Source organism: Neltuma alba, unplaced genomic scaffold, assembly GCF_004799145.2.
Source record: "Neltuma alba isolate B1F8T4 unplaced genomic scaffold, ASM479914v2 tig00000151_pilon, whole genome shotgun sequence".
NCBI classification, from domain to species: domain Eukaryota; kingdom Viridiplantae; phylum Streptophyta; class Magnoliopsida; order Fabales; family Fabaceae; genus Neltuma; species Neltuma alba.
Window position 1 is genome coordinate 49,800 of NW_021631936.1, and position 22,877 is coordinate 72,676.

A 22,877-nucleotide genomic window follows, 5' to 3' on the forward strand; every position below is an offset into this window, starting at 1 on the left:
TTGACATCTCTTTCCCAGAGGAGCTTCTAATACAAAGTTGTAGTGAATTGAAAATTCTATCCGTTACTGGTTGGTTGTCTTCTCAGCTCAAAATAAAGAAAATATTATACCAACAGTTCCTAACTTTTTTTTTTTGGCTAGAATTAAGCAAATCTCTATTCTGTTTTCATTTAATGAGATTTTTGTATATTTTCAAAACTAGCAAACAATGAATTTTAATAATAAAATGCAAAGGAAGGTTCATATAATTTCATTCTGGGAAAGCTGCCCAAAAAATTCATTTTGGGAAAACTTTTAAACAGACATCAGGTAAGAAATTTGACTACTCCTAAGTTTCATTTACATATCAATGTGCATTGCCATCTTGCGACAAGTGCAAAGGATAAGATTTATTGGTAACTAAAATTTATAATTAGGACTTCCATGTAATTTTCCAACTCATTTTATTTCAAAGAAAGTTTATATAAATTCTTGGAATAATTGAGGTAACCCTTAAATGAGTTCAAACAAAAACAAATATGCTTGATTCAATCTATTTAAAATTAATTCACCTAAGGCGTCTCCACCAATCAATATAAGAGAATATATAATGATTTTGAGAGTTTTAAAGAATGCGTTTCTTCATAAAAATATGGGGCAAAGTTCAATAATGCTTAGATGAAAAAAATAGCATACCAAGTCACCAACATGGGATAATGGGCCATACAAGCAATCAAATGACAAAGTAGGCTGGATCAGAAGGCTAAAATTTTAATTTTTAAAATAATAAATAGGCTAGATCACATATCATGTGCTACTATATGCAAAATTTGAATATGAAATCTCCTCTCCTTGTAAACTATATGCAAAATTAGAAAAATGAATACTTATAGATAAACGAAATGTAAACTTGTTGTAAAGTGACAATTCATTTTATAGAAGATAACTTCAAAAATTTTAATTTTTTAAATTTTAATTTATCAAGCTTTGGCCAAAAAAAATTAAAATGCAAAAAAAATATGAAAATACCTGAAAACCCTCCATTGAAATAGTCCCACCTCCTTAAGGAAGTACGTCCGTCTACTTTGTAGAATTATTTAAAGTATCGTGTATATATTATTTTATTAAAGTATTCCTTTTGGTCCATAAATAAAACACTACTAACTAATTCATACATATCAATAAAGATAGTTAAAAATATTAAATTTGTCATGAAATTGAAATAATTTCTAATATTATCCTTATTAACCACACTAAATTTTCGACATCATATTGATTTTTGCCTTATTTCACTATAGTTATTAAATATAGGCATTTATGGGGAAAAATATTTAATGGTCATTGAAATCATCAAAAAGGTCTTATAAAATGGATAAAAAATTGGATCTATAAGACTTCTTATAATATGGACTAGAGAGAGTATGTTTTTCCATTATTTTTTGACACTTTTATAAATTTTGTTAAAGAAAGTATGAATGATACATGGAAATAGTATTAAAATATGTAATGAATTTTCTGCTATAATAATCTCCATTTTTATATATCTTTCTCCATTTTGATTGCTTTTATCAGAGGGACCGAGTCCACTATAATAATCTCACTTTCACATCCTCTTTCACTCTTACAGACAGTCACTATGTTCTAAAAACAAATAATAATACGAAGGCTAAATTGGATATTTTTTAAGTCATATAGAAATAATTTCTCAAACTTAGAATTTTGGAATATGTACGGTGTCTTTGTGGTCCAGAAAAATGGAAAACGGACAACTACAACTACATACTGTCAGTCCCACTTTCCGAGTTCCATAGTTGATCACTGATTCCACACTACTAAAAGTGCAAGTTCATCGCTGGTATGAAGCGATGTCCTTCTCCTGATTCACACTCTCATTCTTCCAGATGTGTCTTTCCATATGTTTTTCCATACACAAGCATCTATCTGTGATATCTCTCAGTTCTCAAAGCATGGATAGCTTGTTAGTTGCTGATAATTGCTGCTGTCATTTGCAGACTACATTTTTGTTCTTATTTCTTTCACCTTGGCATCAATCTCCTAGGGGGAAAAAATTAGAACAATAAACATTGAATTTTGTTACTCCAATATTTGAACATAGCAGGGGCCAAAAAACCCTGATATCAGAGCAAGAAAGCTGAACCAAAATATTTGATCTTTCTTAATTTACTCTGATAGATTAAGAAAAAATCATTCTTTTCATCTTGATGGTGCCTCCATGAAAGATTAAGTAAGCAAGATGCTTCAATTTTTCAAAATGAGTTTTTGAGTTACTCATTTGATGATGATGGATGGCTCTCTTTTCAGGTCGCTATTGATATTTAATGAAAGAGGTAGCAATGACAGTTGCTGAATGTTTGGTGGATCCAATTTTGCAATATTTGGTGCATCCAACTTTGCAGCAGCTGAAATATTTGTTCCGTGTCGGCAAAATCAGCAGAAATGTTGAGATCGGAAAGGAGGAGCTGATACTCACACAAGGGAGGGTGCAGGAACGTGTTCAAGAGGCCATCAATAGGACTGAGAGAATTGATGGTCAGATTAACAAGTGGAAGAATGATGTGAAGAGCCTCATAGCAGAGTTGGAGAAATTGGAGGAAGAACTAAGGGCTAACCATGGCTGCCTTCGAAGGTGGTGTCCTACTTGGAAGAGATATTGTCTCTGCAAAAAGTTGGCTCAGACAACTCAGACGATGATTGATCTAAACAAAAAGAGTGATCGCTTGGATCCATTTTCCCATCCGTTACTATTCTGGGTATAGAGCATCACTCTTCTAAAGATTTTATGTTCTTCAGCTCTACACAAATGGCTTTTGGCCAGCTGTAGAAAGCATTGCAAGATGATGGTAGCTCCATGATTGGCCTTTGGGGCATGGGAGGGTCAGGGAAAACCACCCTGGTGAAAGAAGTGGGAAAGAAAGCCCAAGAGTCACAGCTCTTTAATCAAGTTGTGCTCACTACAATTTCTCAAAGCCCAGATATAATAAAATTCAAGGTGAAATTGCTGATAAGTTGGGGCTCAGATTGGAGGAAGAATCTGAAGTGGGAAGGGCACAAAGAATATCACTAAGATTACAAAGTGGAGAACGAATTTTGATAATATTGGATGATGTATGGGCTATGCTGAATCTTGAAGACATAGGGATTCCCATTAGGGGAAATCATCAAAGAAATTGCAAAGTTGTCCTGACCACACGTCGTCTAGATGTATGTACCTTGATGGAATGCCAAAAGCGGATTCAACTGGATTTGCTAAAAGAAGATGAAGCTTGGACTTTGTTTCAAACTCATGCTAATGTCAATGATGCTACCAAAGAAGATATGGTACGAAAAATTGCTATGGAATGTAAGGGCCTACCCATTGCAATTGTAGCTGTGGGTACTTGCTTGAAAGAAAAAGGAGTTGATAAGATGAGGGTGATGTTGTATCAATTGAGGAACGCGAAGCCAAACAATGTGGATAAAGGAGAGAGCGATTATTTTACTTGTCTTGAATTAAGTTATGATTATTTAGCAACCCCAGAAGCCAAGTTGTTGTTGTTAATGTGTGCTATGTTTCCTAAAGATCATAATATTGATGTTGAGGATCTTTTCAGATATGGAGTGGGGTTAGGCCTATGTAGACATGCAGACTCATTTAAAACAGCAAGGAGTCAAGTTAGGGCAACTATAAATTATCTCATTCGCTCCTCATTGTTGATGCATTCTTCAAAGTTTGACACAAATGCACAAGAATATGTGATAATGCATGATATGGTTTGTGATTTTGCTTTGTGGAAAGCATCTCAAGAAGATTGTACCATTATGGTAAATTGTACAAAAGAATTAAATGAATTGATCGTTGATGAAGTGGTAAAAGACTGCTATGCTTGATTACAACACTGAATTAGTCCAATTCCCTTCTCGATTGGATGCTCCAAAGCTTGAGTTTCTATTTTTAGATTCAAGAGAACCCTTGGATGTACCGCATTCATCATTTGAAGGCACTAAAGGACTTAACGTTTTGATCATCATATGGTTAAAATGGGATAGCATTGGACTGCAACCTCATTCAGTTGAACGCTTGTCTAATCTTCAAACTTTGTGATTGCAATGTTGGGATTTACGAGACATTTCTTTCACGGTAAGCCTTACACTTGAATTGTTAGATTTGTCAAGATGTGAAATAGATGAATGTTGTTATAGAGCAATAGGAAGGTGCTCATATTTAGAAGAGTTGTGTGTGCCCAGACATTATGGACACTCAAAAAATGAAAATTGCTATGAATACCTTGTGAGCCCTACTAGTTTGAAGAAATAGAGAAGGTATGAGTTAGAAATTGGGGAGCATTCCATGCGCGTCTTATTTCCAATAAAAGAAGGCAGAAGATCTTTACGCTTGGCTCATTTAAATATCTCTATATTAGGTGCAATAATCAAGGATCTTGCACGAAGAGCAACTATAATTGATTTTTATAATCTCGAGGGAGGCAACAATATCGTCCAAGCTGTAGGTGGGATGAATGAGTTAACTAAACTCTATCTTGAAAAGTGTTCAGAGATAGAATGCATTATTGACGAAACTACCACTACTACAAAAAAGAGTTTTCACGACGCTAATTTACGGTGGTTATTAGAAAAACGTTGTAAAAAATATGATGGTGGCATTTCTGTAATTATAGGTGGACTTTTAAAGGCGGTTATTTAAAAAATTGCCGTAAAAAATACTTTTAACGGCGGTTTTTTAAATAACCGCCGTAAAAAGTCTATCAGAATTTTAAAATCCATCGTGCGATAGTTTTCACTTTTTAGAGTCAAAGCTCATAATCCCCCATACCACATCCTCACTCGATTTTCTCCCTCCTCCTATATTTGTCAGCGTTTATCCATTGCTTCTATCATTTCCGCCATGTTCTTCCATCATTGTCGCTATTGCTGTTGCCGTCACCATCGCCTCATCCTCTTCATTCTTATTTGTGAGTTTTTCACCTCCATTCTTTCTGTGGATTTTGCAGTTTTTGTGGTTTGATATGATTATTTTCTTTGGTTAAAAATAAGATGCTTAATCTAAATTTAAAGAGATCTGATTTTTAGCAGATCTGAGTCTTTGATTTTATCTTTATTAAATCTTAGTTGCTTCGATCTGGTGGCTGAAGGTGAAGCTAAGTGACGCTATGACGGCAGGAAAAAATCTATATTTACTCCATCAGAATGCTTTTAACTGGCGAGAGATTTCCTTTGAGGCTTTGTTCTCCTAATCCCTCCTGATCAGTAGGATGAAACGTAGCTTAAAGGAATAAAAAATTTTCACGGTGGTTCTTAAACCACCGTGAAATCCTCTACATTTTACATCGATGGCATAGACGTCGGTCTCAAAACCGCCGTAAAAAGCTTATTTTAACCGCCGTTAAATGTATTTTTTGTAGTAGTGATACTCCTCATGAAGACTCAATTGTTCCTAGATTGGAAGAATTAGAGCTAACATATATGGATAATCTTAAACAACTATATCGTGGTCCTTCTCCTTTTAGCTTATTTGAAAAGCTAGAAAGTTTATTTTATTCAAATGCCCTCAGTTGCTTAACATATTCCTTGCTAATTGCAACTTAGGCAATCTTAAGTTTCTCAGCATTAGCGATTGTTTGATGTTGACAACTCTCTTCCCTGTCTCTGCTGCTTGCACTCTATTATCCTTAGAGGAAATCCGAATAAATGGTTGTAGTGAACTGAAGCATGTATTAGAAGGAGATGGTGGTGGTGATGAATGGGAGAATTCAAGATTCCCAAAATTGGAAATTTTGTCTGCTGAGAATTGCTGCAAATTAGAATCTGTTTGCCTAGACTTTTTAGCTCAGAGGTTTGTACAATTGTAGCATCTATCTATCATAAGTGCTCCTCAGATGAAATTTGTCTTTGGTGAAGATGGTGAAGAACAACCAATGCATGATCAAGATGAGACTCAGATAGTGTTTCCTCTTTTAAAATATCTCCAATTACAAGATCTTCCAAATCTTGTTCGAATTTGCTCAAAGAAACATCCAAGGTGCCCATCTATAAAGACAATAGAATGGAGGGATTGTCCAAATATGGTACGTATTTGTTCTCCCATGCTTTAATTTAATTCTCAAAAAATGTTAAAAAAATACTAAAGTTTTTAATATGAAAAACCCTAACGTACTTTTTTAGTAGAAGTTGGGCTTTATCTTGCCTGACATTCTTTGTTCTTATTTTTGTGCCACAATTCGTTGTCATACTTCACCACCACCTTGTTGCAAAATATTTCAACTAATGGATAACCCAGCAATTGCATTTTGTTATTTTGTATTTTGGTCATTCAATTTATTTATCATTTCTACAGCTCACAATAAATATTGACTCTCCCAGGCCCTCATCATAATTTTTCCTTGACTTTATTGTGAACTGCATTTTCTTGCATATGAATACGGCTGATTTTATTTGTTTAATTTACCAAAATATTGATAGACCTAGTCTATGCGAGAAATACATGTACATATAGCATTTTATTTAATCCTGATTTATCATTTTTTTCAGGAAATATGTTAATAGTTTTCATTTTCTTTTCTTCCCTTTTTCCCCTCTTTCACGAAGGAATTGCAGGGAGTTAAATGTCATCAATTGAGGAATGAAAAGTACAAGCCATTGGCAGCTGTGGAAAGGATTGAGCTTGATAATTGTAGAGTAGAATCCATTTCCCATTACCATACTGGAGTTGGAGAACCGATTCCAACATTTCAATACCTAATTAATCTTAAAAAATTGTGCAAGACTGAAATTTGTCTTTTCTGCTCATACCCATCAAAGTCTTCCAGAGTTAATGTCTATTACCATATCTTGTTGCGAGGAGTTGGAGGCAATTTTTTGGGGGAATGAAGAGACTCAAAAGAATTATTTATCCATCACTGAATCTTCTCTGCAGAAATTGAAGAAGTTGGAAATCTTTGACTGCAGCAAACTTGAATTCGTCTTATCTTTCACGATCAATGCTACTACTTCAATGTTGCCACAGCTAAGCACTCTAACCATATCAGATTGTTCTCAAATCGAAGAAATTTTCAAGTGCTCAAATATTCAAGATCATGACTTTGACAATGGAAGGGAGATTGTGTTCCCTAACATGGAAAATATGAAACTTAATTACTTGCCAAGACTTGTGAATGTCTGCCGGGGATTTAAGTTTCACACGAGGGAATTTTGCGGGGTTATTGTTCATGACTGCCCAGGACTTATGCCAATTATGACTGCAACTGTCGATTGGACTAAAGAGGTAAGTAATGTATTCTGCATTTGTGTCTGTCAATGCTTCCTTTTTCATACTGCAAATCTTGTTTATGTCTTACTTTACAATGTTTATTAAATATATGCTAGGTGCGTATTTAATGATTCTATTTTTTAAAAAAGGTCTTCAGTGCTTGTTTTAATGTTTGTTCATTTAAGTTAGTGAACTTCGGTTTAATACATTGATTCCTTTCACATGCATATGCATAGATATCTACATACAAAAGCTAGTTTGAAAACAAATGATTCTGCATTTAATACAATATTCCTCTGTAGTTCTTTACATGTGTCTACCTTCACGTATGTTTTATTTTCCTTTCCTGTTTGGTTTATTAACTGGTGACTATTTGGTGTTACCAATACAAATATGATATAAATATAGATATAAGAACATTACATATTTCCAGTTTAATTAACATGATTTAAGTATGAATAAATAAACAAAGTGACTAAGACATCTTATATTCCGGCATACAAATTAAATCTACCATCTTAGAGAACTGCATTTGTTTATTTGTATTCCTTCATTAAATAAAATGCCAAAAGATGATGCGATTTCTCTACAGTTTGATCGTTCATAATCATGTAATGTAACGAAACACGAAGAAGCATTTGATATAACAAAACAGGTACAGATGTATGTTAAATGTATTACAATCTCAAGTCTCTTATCTAGTATTTTGGTTAATTTGGTCTCTTTCTCTTCATGATATTTCCAAGGAACTTATAATATCTTTTCCCCCCCACATTTCACTTATCTATTATATGCAGAGACTTGTAAGGGAGTATGAGTTGAAATACAACCAATTAAATAATAACGAGGCTCTCAATAATCCTCCGCTTTCTATTCTATATGCTGGAGAGATTGATATTCAAAGTCCTAGCGTTGAACACAAGTGGCGAGTCATTGGTGATGATGATGAGCAAAAAGAAACCAATTATTCAGAAATGTTGAGATCAGAGCAACAAATGTTTGGAGGTCTTGTTCCCACACAAGTTTTGAGATTCCAGTACCTTCATTCCTTAGAAGTAACTCACAATAAAAAGTTGAAGTTCTTATTCTCAATGAGCACTATTGTCCATAACAGCCTTCCCAAATTGACTTTCCTAACCATATCTGATTGTGAAGAATTGGAGGAAATAGTTGCGGAAGATGAGGATCATCAGGTCATGTCCAATGTACAAGTTTTCTTTCCAGAACTAAGAGAGTTGAAGGTTGAGGGATGCAACAAGCTCAAAAGACTCTTCTCTACGGTGAGACAATTGTGCTTTCAAACTTGACGGAGATAGAGTTGACAAATTTCATAAATGTTTGTCAAGGGTTGCAGTTTCAGGTGCAGCTGAGCAGCGTCATCATACACAGCTGCCCAAAATTTCTTTATTCAAGTCTGGAATGGTCCCCTCAACAATTGGTAAGAGTATGGGTATGAATGAATATTCTACATCATGTTGATTAGTGCCTTCAAAATTAGATGAAATAATATTGGATTAGAATTATCTATATCATCCTGCTAGCTATATAAATTAAATTGGGAATTTATAATTTACAAAGAGATGGAAGGACACGAAGAAGAGAAGATGAAAAGTGAGAAATATACGAGTAACTTCTTTCATCTTTTTTTAGTATTTATTAAAATATTCCTTTTAAGTTTTTCATGTACAACCTTATCAAAATCTTGACAACGAAAGAATAATTGTGCAGGGTGATTCACAAACTAATTTTAATAGAAAGATATTTTATAGCAAACTAAATCAATTATAAGTTGGATTTTTGGGCTTGTAATCATGTATTGATTGATATACGGAAATTTGAAGTAAAGAGTTTGCTCGGTATATGCTTACAGTTTATCTAATTTTTTAATGAAAAAATCCCACAAAAAGAAGTTGGCGATTACTAAATCCAAAATCAGGATTATTTTTTATATTTAAATAGGTTTTGACTAAACTTGACTATAGCAAATAACAACATATTTTTGTAGGAATTTCTGATTTGGGATTCAGCAATTTTCATGTTCCTTTTGTGGAATTTTCCCATTTTTTATCTTTGTACATCCAAGGTTTTCTTAAAATAAATTTGATTAATGTGAATATATTTTGTTCTTTTTTAATTGAAATTGCTGCCTCAGTTTTCAACAGGAGAATCAAAATTTCAAACGTCATTCAAGTATAAATGAAGAAAAAGGGACGGTGATGATCTCAAGAGCAGAGCGGTTTATTTTGGAGGATTCAATTAACCTCACATCCGTATTGGGGGGGGGGTCCCGCTTTCATCATCTTCCAAAATCTTAATCACTTATTTATGAGTAAATGCACAAAATTGAAGTGTATGTTCCCTAGCACTGTGATCAGAAGTCTTCCACGTTTGCAGATATTAAGCATTGATGAATGTGAAGAGTTGGAGGAAATCATGTCATCAGAGCATCACTTCCCAAATGCATCCTCTAGTTCCTTGTGCTTCCCACTACTTGAACATCTTGGAGTCACTAAATGTAGAAAGTTGAAATGGGTCTTCCCCTTTCTGCCCTCTACTCATCATCTTCCACAGTTGCAATATCTGATTATTGAAGAGTGCTTTGAACTAAAGGGACTTTATAATTGCGAACTTGAAATCCATGAGGAAGGCTTCATCAACAACATATTTCCAATTCTGTCATTTTATACGGTTGAGGATTGCCCCAACTTCTGCAAAACCACACTTGCTGCTCTTCAAAGGTACGCACATTTGTATACTATCCACATCTGCCCATATTTGACTTTAGATCATTCTTTTTTTTTTTTGGTTGGAATTTCTTATTTTCTTTACTGGCGTGATATTCATTTTGAATTTATTTATCAGAAGAGTTATAGTAAAGGGCCATTTTTTTTTTTTTGGGGCCAAAGTAAAGGGCCAAATTCACAGTTTAATTATGTAGCAGAATGCCCTTAAATTTACCACTCACACAACGCATGTTTATTAGTCAGCTTGTACCATTCACATAAAACAAATTTACGGCCAATAAGAACAGATTTAACATTAGTGACTGCTCAAATAACACAAAAATACGGCTGGAATAATGAGAATTATGATCATTAGTGGCCCTTAGGCCTAATTCTTGCTTATGTGTATCCCGTCTCCTCCCTGATCCATTCTCTTCTCAAAAAGATGTAATATAAGTGATATATACGTTTTGGAAGAACTGCAGAATGAAACGTTTTTTTAACACATGCTAGCTGTATGTTTTCCTCATATCTATTCTGTACTCTGCTAAATGTCTATTATTGTAAATCCATTTTGAGATTCTCTTTTTTTCCCCCCCTCATATTTTTACAGTCTGCGAGCTGCGACAAACCCAAGACATACAGCAGATTTCATGATGATGAAGAAGGCATATAATTTATACAGTCTGCTTTATTTCAATAATGATGGCATGCAATCAACATTTCAGAAGGGATTCATTTGTCTAAATTTTATTTAGATGCACAAATAATACTTTCTAAAGCGTCAATTGACACCTCCGCCTATTTATGAATGAGTGCAATATATTTTATGGTGCAGCATGTGTGAATCTTTATAAATAGCTTTTTGCCTTTTTGCATAAATTTTCACGATGAAAAGAGTTTTACCTTTTTTTTTTGGGAAGAATTTCACAAAGAAAAAAGCTTGAAATTACTAAATCTGACATAAAATTTTTTTACAAAAATATATTGTTATTTGCAAGTCTAAGTGTTGTCAAAATTATTAAAGTGTAAAAATCAAACTTGATTTGGAATTTAATAACTTCAAATTTCTTTTTGTGGGATCCTTCCCTTTTTCCCTTAACAGAATTGAAAAATTAAACTGATGTAAAAAACGGTGAATGAAATAACACGTCATTTTCAAAGACTTTAATATTTTCGTTGGCACTTTCCTTGGCACTAACACTGTTAGTTACGTCTAACAGTTTAAAATTAAAAATTTCTCCTGCGATGCACGAACTAAAATATTTGATTAAAATTTAAATTCTAATCAATTTTATTATCTAAGTTAATTTAAGATTCACTTCTTATAGAAGTGTGATTTTTTTTTATTCATTCACATAAGATATCATTCAAATTCAAAATTAATTATTAATTTTTTTTCTTTGAGCCTTCAGTTGAAATCTCATTTAATAATGATACTCCTCATTTAATTCAATATACCCAAATCCCAATCAAGAATATAGTTGATTGATTATAAACATGATCAAATCATTTTGGAAAGATTTAAATTAATTTAAACACAACAAATTAACATCACGTCTTATATCCTTAGATTATTAAAAGTTAAGGTGTATATTTTTCTCTAAATTATTTTTTTAAAAATAGTTATTAAATATATCAAAATAATTTATTTATCAATAAAAAATATAACTGATATCATTCAACCTTCAAAGAAAATATTGTGAAGAAGAGTTGGCCAAAAAAAAATATTGAGTTAGAAAATCAACTAAAATTTTAAATGAAATTGAAAAAAATTGAAGATGAATATTAATTATTGTTATTATTATAGGGTTTTGAACAAGTTATGATTAGGTCATCAATAATCTCACACTCGTTGAACAAGAACAGGAACAAAATTTTTTTTTTTTGGGGGGGGGTTACGACACTACTACATCTTACAAGCTCAGGAAACCCTAGTAGTCTTAGTAGTGATTGTTTTTGTTTGTGAGAATTTGCCTATAACTCGATAAGCCTCGGTAGGGATTCTCCTCACATATTGAACTCCTTCAGTGAAAATCACACCTAAGTAGTCCAACCATGAGGAAATATAACTGCGGTGTTTCTCAATGGAGTGTTCTTCAAGTTCATTATAATCTTTTTTATATCCTCTTCCTTAAACTTCTAATGTCCATACCCTAAAATCCAAAAGTCAAGTCCATGTAAAAGCCATGGGTGGACCTCACTTTTATTCGCAGTCAACGTATTTGTGTTTTGTACCATCACATCCACCACGTTATCCTTTTGAAACTTGTACAGTCCATTTCTTGTCGAATAATAAATTTGATATGAAAATAACAAAATTGTAACATAAATTAACAAATTTGAAATGCAGAATAACAGCATCATTTTCTCAGCATCAACCCTTAACTATCTAGTGAAAGCACCTATTCATAATTCCGTTAGGGTTTCCATCCTTGTTTATCATTTAGAAGTACTGGCTGTTCTTTTTGAAATTTTCTATTTTCAAGGTTTGTTTAGGTCATTTTCTCCAAATTTAATGTTGTTATAATCATCAATTATGATAAAGTTCTTCATAACCGCGGTCCTGTTTTTTTGGATGTGAAATCAAATTTATTAAAGTGGAACCAAAATATTGACTTGGGATCCAAGTTCATCAACCAAATTTGTCCTATCTTTGACGTGCGCCCCAATACATTATTTTTATTTATTTTATTTTTTTGTAAAATATTTTTTTCTATTTATTTTATTTTAAAAGATACGGCGCCTATAATACTTGGGTCAAAATTTTTATATTTATTATGTTAAATTCTCTAATCATACAGGTGCATATATCCTAATAAAGATGTGGTTGTCCTTAGACTGAATAGGTTCGTACTAAAAGATATGAATAATCTTAAACTACAAAGAGTGGTCATGATGTATGGAAAAATTCAAGATTTCTCAAATTTGAAAGTTTTGCTAGTTGATGATTGCCGCCAATTAGAATCTGTATACATACCCAATCTTTTTAGCTTAAAGCTTTGTACAATTATTACAACGTCCGTCCATAAGAAATACTCCTCAGATGATATTTGTGTCTAGCGAAAATGCTAGTGAGGAACAACTAATGCATGATCAAGATGAGATTCGAATAGTGCTTCCTCTTTTAGAATGTCTCCAACTAGAAAACCTTTCAAATCTAGCTGAAACTTTCTCATAAAGTTATTATCTAGGGTGTCTATTCATAGAGATACTAAATATGAATACTTTTCTCAGCGAGGATTTGAATTTTAGTTCGTCAAGTTGTGACAAATTAGTTTATTTCACTAGACCTAATCTCCTGTTAATTTGTTATCTACATGCATAAACAACTAATGCTTTCTCAAATTTAACCACAAGGGCGTAGCATAATAGTTACCTCGCTTGGTCTTTTAACTAAATGATGGGGATTCGAATCCCACTCTTGGGCAAGAGAAGCATCCCGTAGCAAGCCATTTACTATTAAGTGGAGGCCTTGTGACGAGAGAATTAATCACTGTTATCCACGATGAATACTGGGGCATGTGCCAAACAAAAATACCTTCTCAAATTAACACCTGTTCAAGAGTTTGAGTCGATGCTTTGGGATTGGGTTTGGCAAAGTTGAAGGAGCAAAACCTAAGCTAGTCTAATTGTGGACCTCATTTTGGGCTGGAGGAAGGCCCGAAAGATAAAAAGTAAGAACCAGAAAGCAATGTCATTGGATGCTTGAGGTGCCCAAGTCCAAAGGCCCAATGGGTTCCGATTTCCCCAAGCTAGAGACGCAACACGCTGACAGCTTATAGTTGTTCGAGGAGTTGAAGTGCTGAACTCTTTCCTTTTCTTTTTTTATAAAAAAATTTAACCAAATCACGTTAATTATTAATTAAAAATTTAGTTAAAATTAGTTAGTTTTTGAATGAAATTAAAAAAATTTATTGTTAGTTTTTGAATGTGAAGTTCAGGTTGGTTGATCCAGGCTTTTAAACTAAAGCACTAACAAAACAACTGGAGGATCGTAACCTCTCTAATTAATTAATGACTCAGAGACCACTAAGCGGCTCTAAACCAGAGTAAGAAAGCGACTTTCATGTACCTTGTTACTATTTGTCAGTTCAGTGTTTCTACGATTATAATCTCTCTAATACTAATTTTTTGCATCAAATTACACTTTGCCATCACACAAAAAAGGCAAAAACATTACATCCTCATGTTTCGATAATTACAACTTTCTTAAAAAAAAAAAAAGATTGTTCCGTAAAGACAAAAATATGTGGTTGATTGAAAGAACGAGGCAAAAGAATCAAATCGGTCTACAAAAAATTGAAGAGTGACAAAGATCTATTTTATGGTTTAGAAATTTCCATTGAAAGTAGTTAAGAGATTTATACCAGAGTAAATCTAAAAGATTTTCAGAAAAATCATTCATCGTGATCAAATGATCATTACTGATAAGTATAAAGTTTCATGATGTAGAATAGAATAATCTTAAGTACCTAAACGGTCATTCATATAAAGATATCATGATCAGAATGAGTTATCAGGTCACTTGGCTACCCAGGCATGTTACTTTAAAATCATTATTAAAAATTTATTACACGATATTATACTAAGCAATATCATCATTAATTTCAAATTCAAATTTTAATAAAGACATCATTTTGTATAGTCTAAATATTCATTTAATAAAGGTAAACAAAATAGAAATATTTAATAAAAGATATATTAACAGCTACACTTAAAAATCATATTAATTCAAATGATAATATGATGTTTCCTTATCTTTTTTCACTTTTTGGTAAAAACTAAAAGCCTTTTTTAAACAAAATTAGAACACTTTCCTTAGTGTTTTACTAATCCAACTCTAATCAATCCTCGTTAGACAACACGAAATGACTATCTTATCTTCTCATTGGACCATCAAGCAAATCATTATGAAAACAGTAAATGTAATTTAGTCTCGTCATAATTCAGGAAATTGTCTACAAAATTGATGGTTTCAGCTCTAATTTATTTTAAATTTGAACTTAATCGGGGCTGTTTGTTTATGTTTTTTTCCTCCCAAAAACGATGTTAGCAAAAAAAATCAAAAGAAAAAAAAAGAATTACAATCAGATCCAAAAAAAAATAATAATTACAAAACAAGTCTCACAGATTGTTATTTTCTGTTCTGGAGCTTGTTATTACAAATTACTTAGATTGTTATTGTGATATTTTAATAATTTTTTTTTCTTGGAACCCCATTGTAATTCTCTCAAAAAAGAAAGAGGGGATCATTGCGAAACCCACTAGCTATGTAGCCACAAGTCGGAATACCCCAAATTTTGTCATTTTTTCAGACTCGACTCTAAACTTTCTTCCTATGAATCTAAACTTTTTCCAGCTATTTTTAGACCCAGAGTAACTAAACTTGCTGTTTTGGATTGTATTAATTAATTATAAAAAAAGTTTTACAATAACATGTCACTCACTTGTTATGCAAATTTTTGTTTTTTGTAATTACATTTCTTTTTCGAGATCTCATAATAATTTTCTATTATATTTTTTTATGAGACATGTGCCAAGTTGAAAAGGAAAAAAAAAAGAAGCAACAAATGCGGTTTGTACTAACAAGTGGAGAACACTGATCAGAAGATGAAAGACTAAAGGAATAACCAGGGTTTGATGTTCATGCCAGATAATTAAGGTTGCACAATTATTCAGTTGATGATTCTTGGCTTGCCAATTTTGAAGAGACAGGGATCAACAGAATTCAACTTATAATGGATTTATATCAAAGGGACAGAAAGAAGCGTTTCACTATGACGAAGAATTCAACTTATTGCTGAGTGATTGGTGGCGCAAAAGTTATCATGATGATCCCACGGGTTGGGTGAAAAATAAGTTCCATGCACATAATCAGTATTATAATCTTGATGTACTGTGTATTATTATTTTACTACTCATTAAGAATAAATAAATTAAGTTACTTCTTAAAAATATATCTTTGTCTAAACAATTTATAAAAGCTTGATAATTTTGCAGTTCGGGTTTCTATCTATTACTATTCATTTCTTGACTTCATCAATCTCAGTTAGAATAATGGAGATATAAAAGTTTTTATTTAGAAACTAATTTCAATACTCATCTCAATGATAAGTGCCATGATGCTCATCAAATTTTAACCATTTAAATTTAATATAAATGGCCGAGATATACTCCTCTGGTCCTAAATATAAGACTCATTTTATAGTGCAAATTGCACTATAAAATATGTCTTATATTTAAGACCGGAGTAGTAATATTTAATTTTTTTAAAAAACATTTTTCTATAATAGCTGCATAATCCAAAATAAACGTAATTTCTTCACTATAAGTTTTTTAAAAAATAGTTTTTATTTAAAAATCAATAGAAAATCTTAAATCTAGACCGCTAAAGATTCATTTGGTATGAGAAAAAAAAAGGAGGGAAAGGGAAGGGAGGAAAATTTTTATGAACTTGATTTAAAAAATTTAAAAAATGGCGTTAGAAGCTTTTAATTAATTTTTATTGCTCTTTTATCTTACAACTTCTCTCTATTAAAGTTTCAAAACCCCTCTTCTCTAATTTTTTAAATTAAGTTCATTAAAAGTTTTTCTGCCTCCCCTCTCCTCTAATTTCCATATACCAAATATAGGGTAAAAATGTATTTGAATAATTTCACTGTAACGATAAGCATCATGATGTCTATCACTGTAATGAGCACTGAAACTGATCTCTAGTTTTTATTATCTTTATTATGTTCTTAGTTTAAAATAAAGAAGAATAATTTGAATTCGAAAATTTAGATTCCAAATTGGAGATCGGAAACTTACTCAACACTAAATAGTGAAATAGAATAATGATTTATATAGCCGGCCATTATCCCATGTTATTTTTTATTAAGGTACCATTGAGCTTTGTCTCTTACTTTTATGAAGCAACACATTTGAAGGCTAAAATTATTAGATATCCTCTCTTGGATTGATTTGGGGGACATCTAAGACAAATTAATGTTACACCGATTGGATTAATTATACTTGTTTTTGTCTGGAATCAATTAAATGTTACCTCAATTCTCAAAATTTATACAAATTCTTTTTGAAATAAATTATGCAACAAAAAGTGAAGCTTCGGATCTATTTCAAATTCATGTCAAAGTAGATGATGAGCTACACATTACAATTGTGACTATGGGGGAGTGTTTGAGAAGGAAAGGACTTAATTATGCATTTTGTCTTTCCCCCCTGAGAGGGTTCGTGGGCTCCTTCAGGCTGACATGCCTTCTGCTAGATCTTCTGCAGGTTATGCAGTGTAGTCTGGGTTGTTGAGGCTCCTTATTTCATAAAAAAAGAAGGAAAAGACTCGAAGAGGAAGAAAAGGACTTGAAGAGGTGGACGACGGTATGGTGTTTGTATCGGCTTTTTTTTAAATAATTTTACGTAATACAAGATAAGTATGTAAAAAGAGTTTTGTCTCGAATTACGTAAATGTATTTTTTTTCTAGATGATTATATTATAAGGGTTGCCAAACTCCCCATTTAGAGATTGAGCAGCATAGCATGGGCTTGGGATTTCACAATGAATACACAATATCTTTAAATTTGGATTAGTTAAATATCTCAATGTTCGGTGGATTAATACAGGATCTTGCATGAAGATCTTTCTCTTTTAATTTAGAACATCTCCAACTAGAAAATCTTCAAAATCTAGTTGAAATTTTCTCACAAAAGTATCATCCATTCCGGTGTGTGCATCATAGAGATCATAAAATGGAGGGATTGTCAAAATATGATATGCATTTACTATCCCCGAACTTTAATTTAATTCGTGAAAATGATTTAAAAATAGTTATCATATGAAAAAAAAAAATTTCGCGTGATTAAATTGTTTTTAGCATTTTGTTCACGTGATTAAATTTTTTTCCAGCATGGGTTGAATAGCAAATAGCGTTCATGTGAATGTCAGTGCATATTGAGAGACGATGCTGTGAATTATGGACCTAAGTTATCCCAATGATGGACCTCATTTTGGGCTGAAGGGAGGCCCAAAATATAAAAGTAACGACAACAAAGCAATGTCATTGGGCTGAACAGGAACAAAGAGCCCATGACGTGGTGATTGTCAGGCTGAATTGGACGCTATGAGGTGCCCAAGTCCAGAGACCCAATCCAATTTCCCTGAGGGTGAGATGCAAGATGCTGACAGCTTATTGGTTTGTTTGGATTGGCGATTATGAATACGTTTCATATAAATCGTGACAAAACTCTACTTATATACTTATTTCGTATTCACAATTAAAAAACTTTTTATAAGTTACTCAAAACGAGTCCTATATTTATTCTTTGAGTTTATTTTTTAATAAAAAACATTTACCCAAATTATGTTAATTAATTAAAAAGGTGGTTAAAATTAGTTAAAAATCATAAATATATGGAAAAAATCACAAAAAAGACTTGAAAAATAGAAAAATTATAAATAAGGACTCGTTATAGTATTAGGATTGGTTTTACAACAATTGATAAGCAAATAACAATATTTTTTGTGAACGGGTTCATGTATGTAATTTTTTAATTTCTAGGATAACTTTTTTTGTTTTTTTGGTGATTTCCCCTATATAAAAGGTGTGATTTTTTAATAAAAATATTCTTATTTATGATAAGAGAAAGAATAATTGCTAAAATAAAGAGGATTGTGGAAGGGAGAATTTGCAATGGGTAGAGAGTATGAGTGAAAAAGGGAATAATGCTGGGAAAGTTGTGTGATAATAAATGCATTGAAATTAACAGGGACAAAAGGAAAAATTAACAAAGAAAATTTGAGACATAATCAAATGCATCTTATAAATAAGAATAAGTCATATATGGTAATTGTTTCTTAATTATAAAAAGCAAGTAGAGACATGGTGTCCCCAAACGCGCAAGAACAGTTAAGTGGAATGCATGATTTCTTTAACTTTTTCACTTTTGATTTCATGTTTTGGGGTCCATTAGAATTGGAGAAAGAAAGCAAAAAGAAAGAGCCCTGTGTAACTTCCAAGTTCCTACCGATTGGACGACTCATGCTCATGAGAAGTCTAGTAATTGTGAAAGATAATATATCTGGTATGAAAGTGAGAATCTCTTTTTCTTCGCCTCTTTAGTCTTCCATGTTTTGATCATTGTTTTCTATTGGCTACACTTATATAAGAAGAAAGACCACAACCATTTCCAACTGAGCTGACGACTCGAGCTCATGAAAATGTCTGGAGATTGCAGTGCTATTCTGTTCATATCCCTCTTGAAAACTTGCAAGCCAAGAATCATCAACTGAATTGGAAGCTTATCTGGTATGAACATCAAAACCTCTTTTTCTTTTGCTTCTTTAGTCTTTCATTTTCTGATCAATGCTTTCCACTCTCAAAGTATGGGTTGCTTTAAGAACTATTATTATAATATATGAAGCCATCATGAAGAATAATTGAATCATTTAAATTATCATCAAGAAAGTTATGATAATGATTTATATTGCAGATTTGATTGAGCTGTAATTCTCCATTTTATATTTTGTCAATGTATTATTATTTTATAAGCCCTAATCAACCATAAATAAAATAGCAGCCTGGTTTTTCAAAAAAAGAAGTAACGACTTGCGTTTGTTCAAGGCAGAAATTAAATAGCAGTAATGAAATAAGGCAACTTCTATTGATTGGTTCTTTTTTAATTTAATCATTTATCTATTTGCAACCTTTACTAGTACCAACATTTAATCCAAATTTCTTGTTTGTTCCTGTAAATGTCTCAAGAAAAGTAAAAATCATAAGAGTGCTTGTTTACTTTAACTTTTAAATTTGGTCCAAAGGCACCTTCGCTAAAAAGCAAGTAATAGAGTCATGGGGTCCCTAAACACATAATGGCAATTAACTGGCAATATAATTTCTTTAACTTTTTCAATCCTAAATTCATATTTTGGGGTCCATTAGAATAGAAAATTTATCTAATCAAAGTCTTTACTCCAAGTTTAAGGCTATTTTTCTTTTATATTTTGAAGTTAAAAAAAAAAAAGGAAAAAGAAAGAGCACTCTTATTTCCAACCGAGTTGACGACTCAAACTCATGCAAAATCTGGTGATTGCAGTGGAATTCTGTTCATCTTGCTCTTGAAAATTTGCAAGCCAAGAATCATCAACTCAATTATCTGGTATGAAAATGAAAACCTTGTTTTCCCACCTTTAGTCTTTCATTTTCTGGTCAGTGTTTTCTATTTGCTACACTAACATAAGGGTCCATCTGTGATCAAACTCGTAATTCTCAAAGTATGAGTAGCTTATTAGTTGTGTTATCAATTGGAGCTATCGCTTACAGGCTACATTTGTTACTTTTTTTTCCTTTCAACTTCACACTGATCTGATAGAAAATACAATCTAAAACAGTAGATTTAGCCGCTCTAGTATCTAAAAGTTCCTGGAAAAAGTTTATATCTCCTAGAAAGAAAGTTACAACAATTGATCTTTCTTATATTTTCATATTCTACATCATGAAATTTACCTTTCAGGTTGCTGTTACTTATTTGAATGGATGAGGTGGGAATATCAATAGCAGCAAAACTTGCTGAATATTTGGTGGATCCTACTTTACGCCAATTGCAATATTTGTTTTGCGTCGGAAAAATCACCAGAAATGTTGAGACCAAAAAGGAGGAATTGGTGCTGAGGCAGGGGAGGGTGCAGGAACGTGTTGAAGAAGCCATTAAGAGGACTGAGAGGATCGATGATGAGGTTAACAAGTGGAAGAATGAGGTGGTGAGGCTCATAGCAGATGTGGAGAACTTGGTGCAAGAACTTAATGCCAACAATGGCTGCTTCCAAAGGTGGTGTCCTACTGGGAGGAGATATCATCTCTGCAAAGTGTTGGCAAAGGCAACCCAGCGGATGGCAGAGCTAAATACAAAGAGTGATCAGTTCGAACCATTTTCGCATCATGTTATTGTTCCAGATATAGAGTATCACTCTTCTAAAGATTTTATGTTCTTCAAGTCAACAGAAATGGCATATGATCAACTATGGGAGGCACTGCAAGATGATGATAGCTCTATAATTGGGTTGTGGGGTATGGGCGGTTCGGGCAAAACCACATTGATAAAGGAAGTAGGAAAGAAAGCCAAAGAATTAGGGCTATTTGATCGAGTTATAATCACAACAGTTTCCCAAACTCCAAATATTAGGAAGATTCAGGGTGAACTTGCAGACCTGATGGGACTTGAGTTGAAGGAAGAAACTGAAGTGGGAAGGGCGAGAAGAATTGCAATGAAATTACAAAGTCCAGAGGAGCGAATTCTGATTATATTGGATGATGTATGGGCTATGTTGAACCTTGAGGATATAGGGAAACCCTTTGGGGATGAAGGTCCCAGAAATTGCAAAGTCCTTCTTACCACACGTCGTCAAGATGTATGTAGTTTGATGGATTGCCAAAAAACTATTCCATTGGGTTTGCTAACAGAACATGAAGCCTGGGATCTATTTCAAACTCATGCTAAAGTAGATGATGGTGCTAGAAAAGTGGCCCAGGAAGTTGTTACGGAATGTAAGGGACTACCCATTGCAATTGTGGCCATGGGGAAGTGCTTAAGAAGAAAAGGACTTGATGAGGTGAATGTAGTATTGCATAGGTTAAGACATTCGAAGCCAGTTGACGTGGATAAGGGAGGGAGTGATGCTTTTACTTGTCTGAAGTTAAGCTATGATTATTTGGGAACTGTAGAAGCCAAATCGTTGTTCTTGATCTGTGCTATGTTTCCCGAAGATCATGAAATTATCATTGAAGATCTTTTTAGATATGGAGTTGGGTTGGGCCTATGCGAAGATGCTGACTCATTTGAAATAGCAAGGAGCCAAGTTATAGCAGCCATAAATGTTCTCATTGATTCTTCGTTGTTGATGTATTTTGTCAACTTCAAGAGTGAAAAATCTGTGAAAATGCATGACATGGTTCGCGATGTAGCTTTGTGGATAGCACCTAGAGAGCATGGTACAATTATGGTAAACTCTGCTAAAGAATTGAATGAATTGCTTGAAGATGAAGCAGTAAAAGATTGCTATGCAGTATCTTCATGGAAGAAAAAAACTGAATTGGTTAAATTTCCTTCCCAATTGGACGCTCCAAAGCTTGAGCTTCTGTGTTAAATTCGACCAAACCCTTGGATTTATCACATGCATCATTTGAAGGTGTAAAAGGACTAAAAGTTGCAGCTTTGATTGGCAATCAAGTTTGGCTATTTGACTGAATTAGTACCTCATTCAGTGCAACAGTGGTCTAATCTTCGAACATTGCGCTTGGAAAGTTGGGATTTAGGTGACATTTCTTTTTTGGTAAACCTAAAAAGGCTGGAAATTCTTGACTTGAAAGGCAGCAAATTTAAAAAATTGCCAAATGGAATTGAAAAACTAAATCGTCTGAAATTGCTCGATTTGTCATGGTGTGCAGCAGAAGAGTGTTTTTGTAAAGTAATTGGAAGGTGTTCGCAACTAGAAGAATTATATATTTCTAGAAATTTACGGCCTTCAGGATACACAATTTGTTATGAATGCTTCGTGGGGGCCCCAGCTCTCCCAAAGTTGAGAAGGTATACATTAGAAATGGGGCAATGCGCCAAGCCTATGTTCTGGAAAAAAGGCTTCAGAGAGTTATCCTTTGGGGAATTAAATATCTCCATTTCAAGTGCAATGATCAAGGATCTTGCACAAAGAGCAACTGCAATTGAATTTTATAACCTTCAAGGAGGCTGCAAAAGTTTCAGTCCAGATGTGGTTCAAGCTGTAGGAGGCACGAATGAGCTAATTAAACTCTGTCTTCAACACTGTTCTGAGTTTGACTGCCTTACTGATGAGACTAGTCCTCATGATGAAGACATAGTTGTCCTTAGATTGGTTGAATTGGTGTTGAAGTATATGGATA

The 22,877-nt window shown here is 33.1% G+C and overlaps 2 protein-coding genes across 2 annotated transcripts; both read left to right on the plus strand.

Annotated features, from left to right (window-relative positions):
- Positions 1–3,213: 3,213 nt before the first annotated feature.
- LOC114750486 (probable disease resistance protein At4g27220) lies at positions 3,214–20,494 on the plus strand. The gene is made up of 6 exons (XM_028939111.1): positions 3,214–3,801; positions 6,911–7,258; positions 8,041–8,279; positions 8,358–8,523; positions 9,638–9,981; positions 20,476–20,494. Exons 1-6 carry the CDS (start codon positions 3,214–3,216, stop codon positions 20,492–20,494), a joined length of 1,704 nt encoding a protein of 567 aa, XP_028794944.1.
- LOC114750578 (disease resistance protein At4g27190-like) lies at positions 20,495–22,105 on the plus strand. The gene has a single exon (XM_028939204.1). It carries the CDS (start codon positions 20,495–20,497, stop codon positions 22,103–22,105), a length of 1,611 nt encoding a protein of 536 aa, XP_028795037.1.
- Positions 22,106–22,877: the final 772 nt, after the last annotated feature.

Excerpts from the sequence above, each read along its gene's own strand:
- LOC114750486 (XM_028939111.1), top strand. The coding sequence starts at position 3,214 with ATGGAATGCCAAAAGCGGATTCAACTGGATTTGCTAAAAGAAGATGAA. Across the intron at positions 3,802-6,910 it reads AAGAAGATTGTACCATTATG|AAATTGAAGAAGTTGGAAAT; the intron begins GTAAATTGTACA and ends TCTTCTCTGCAG. Across the intron at positions 7,259-8,040 it reads CTGTCGATTGGACTAAAGAG|AGACTTGTAAGGGAGTATGA; the intron begins GTAAGTAATGTA and ends TATTATATGCAG.
- LOC114750578 (XM_028939204.1), top strand. The coding sequence starts at position 20,495 with ATGGATGAGGTGGGAATATCAATAGCAGCAAAACTTGCTGAATATTTG.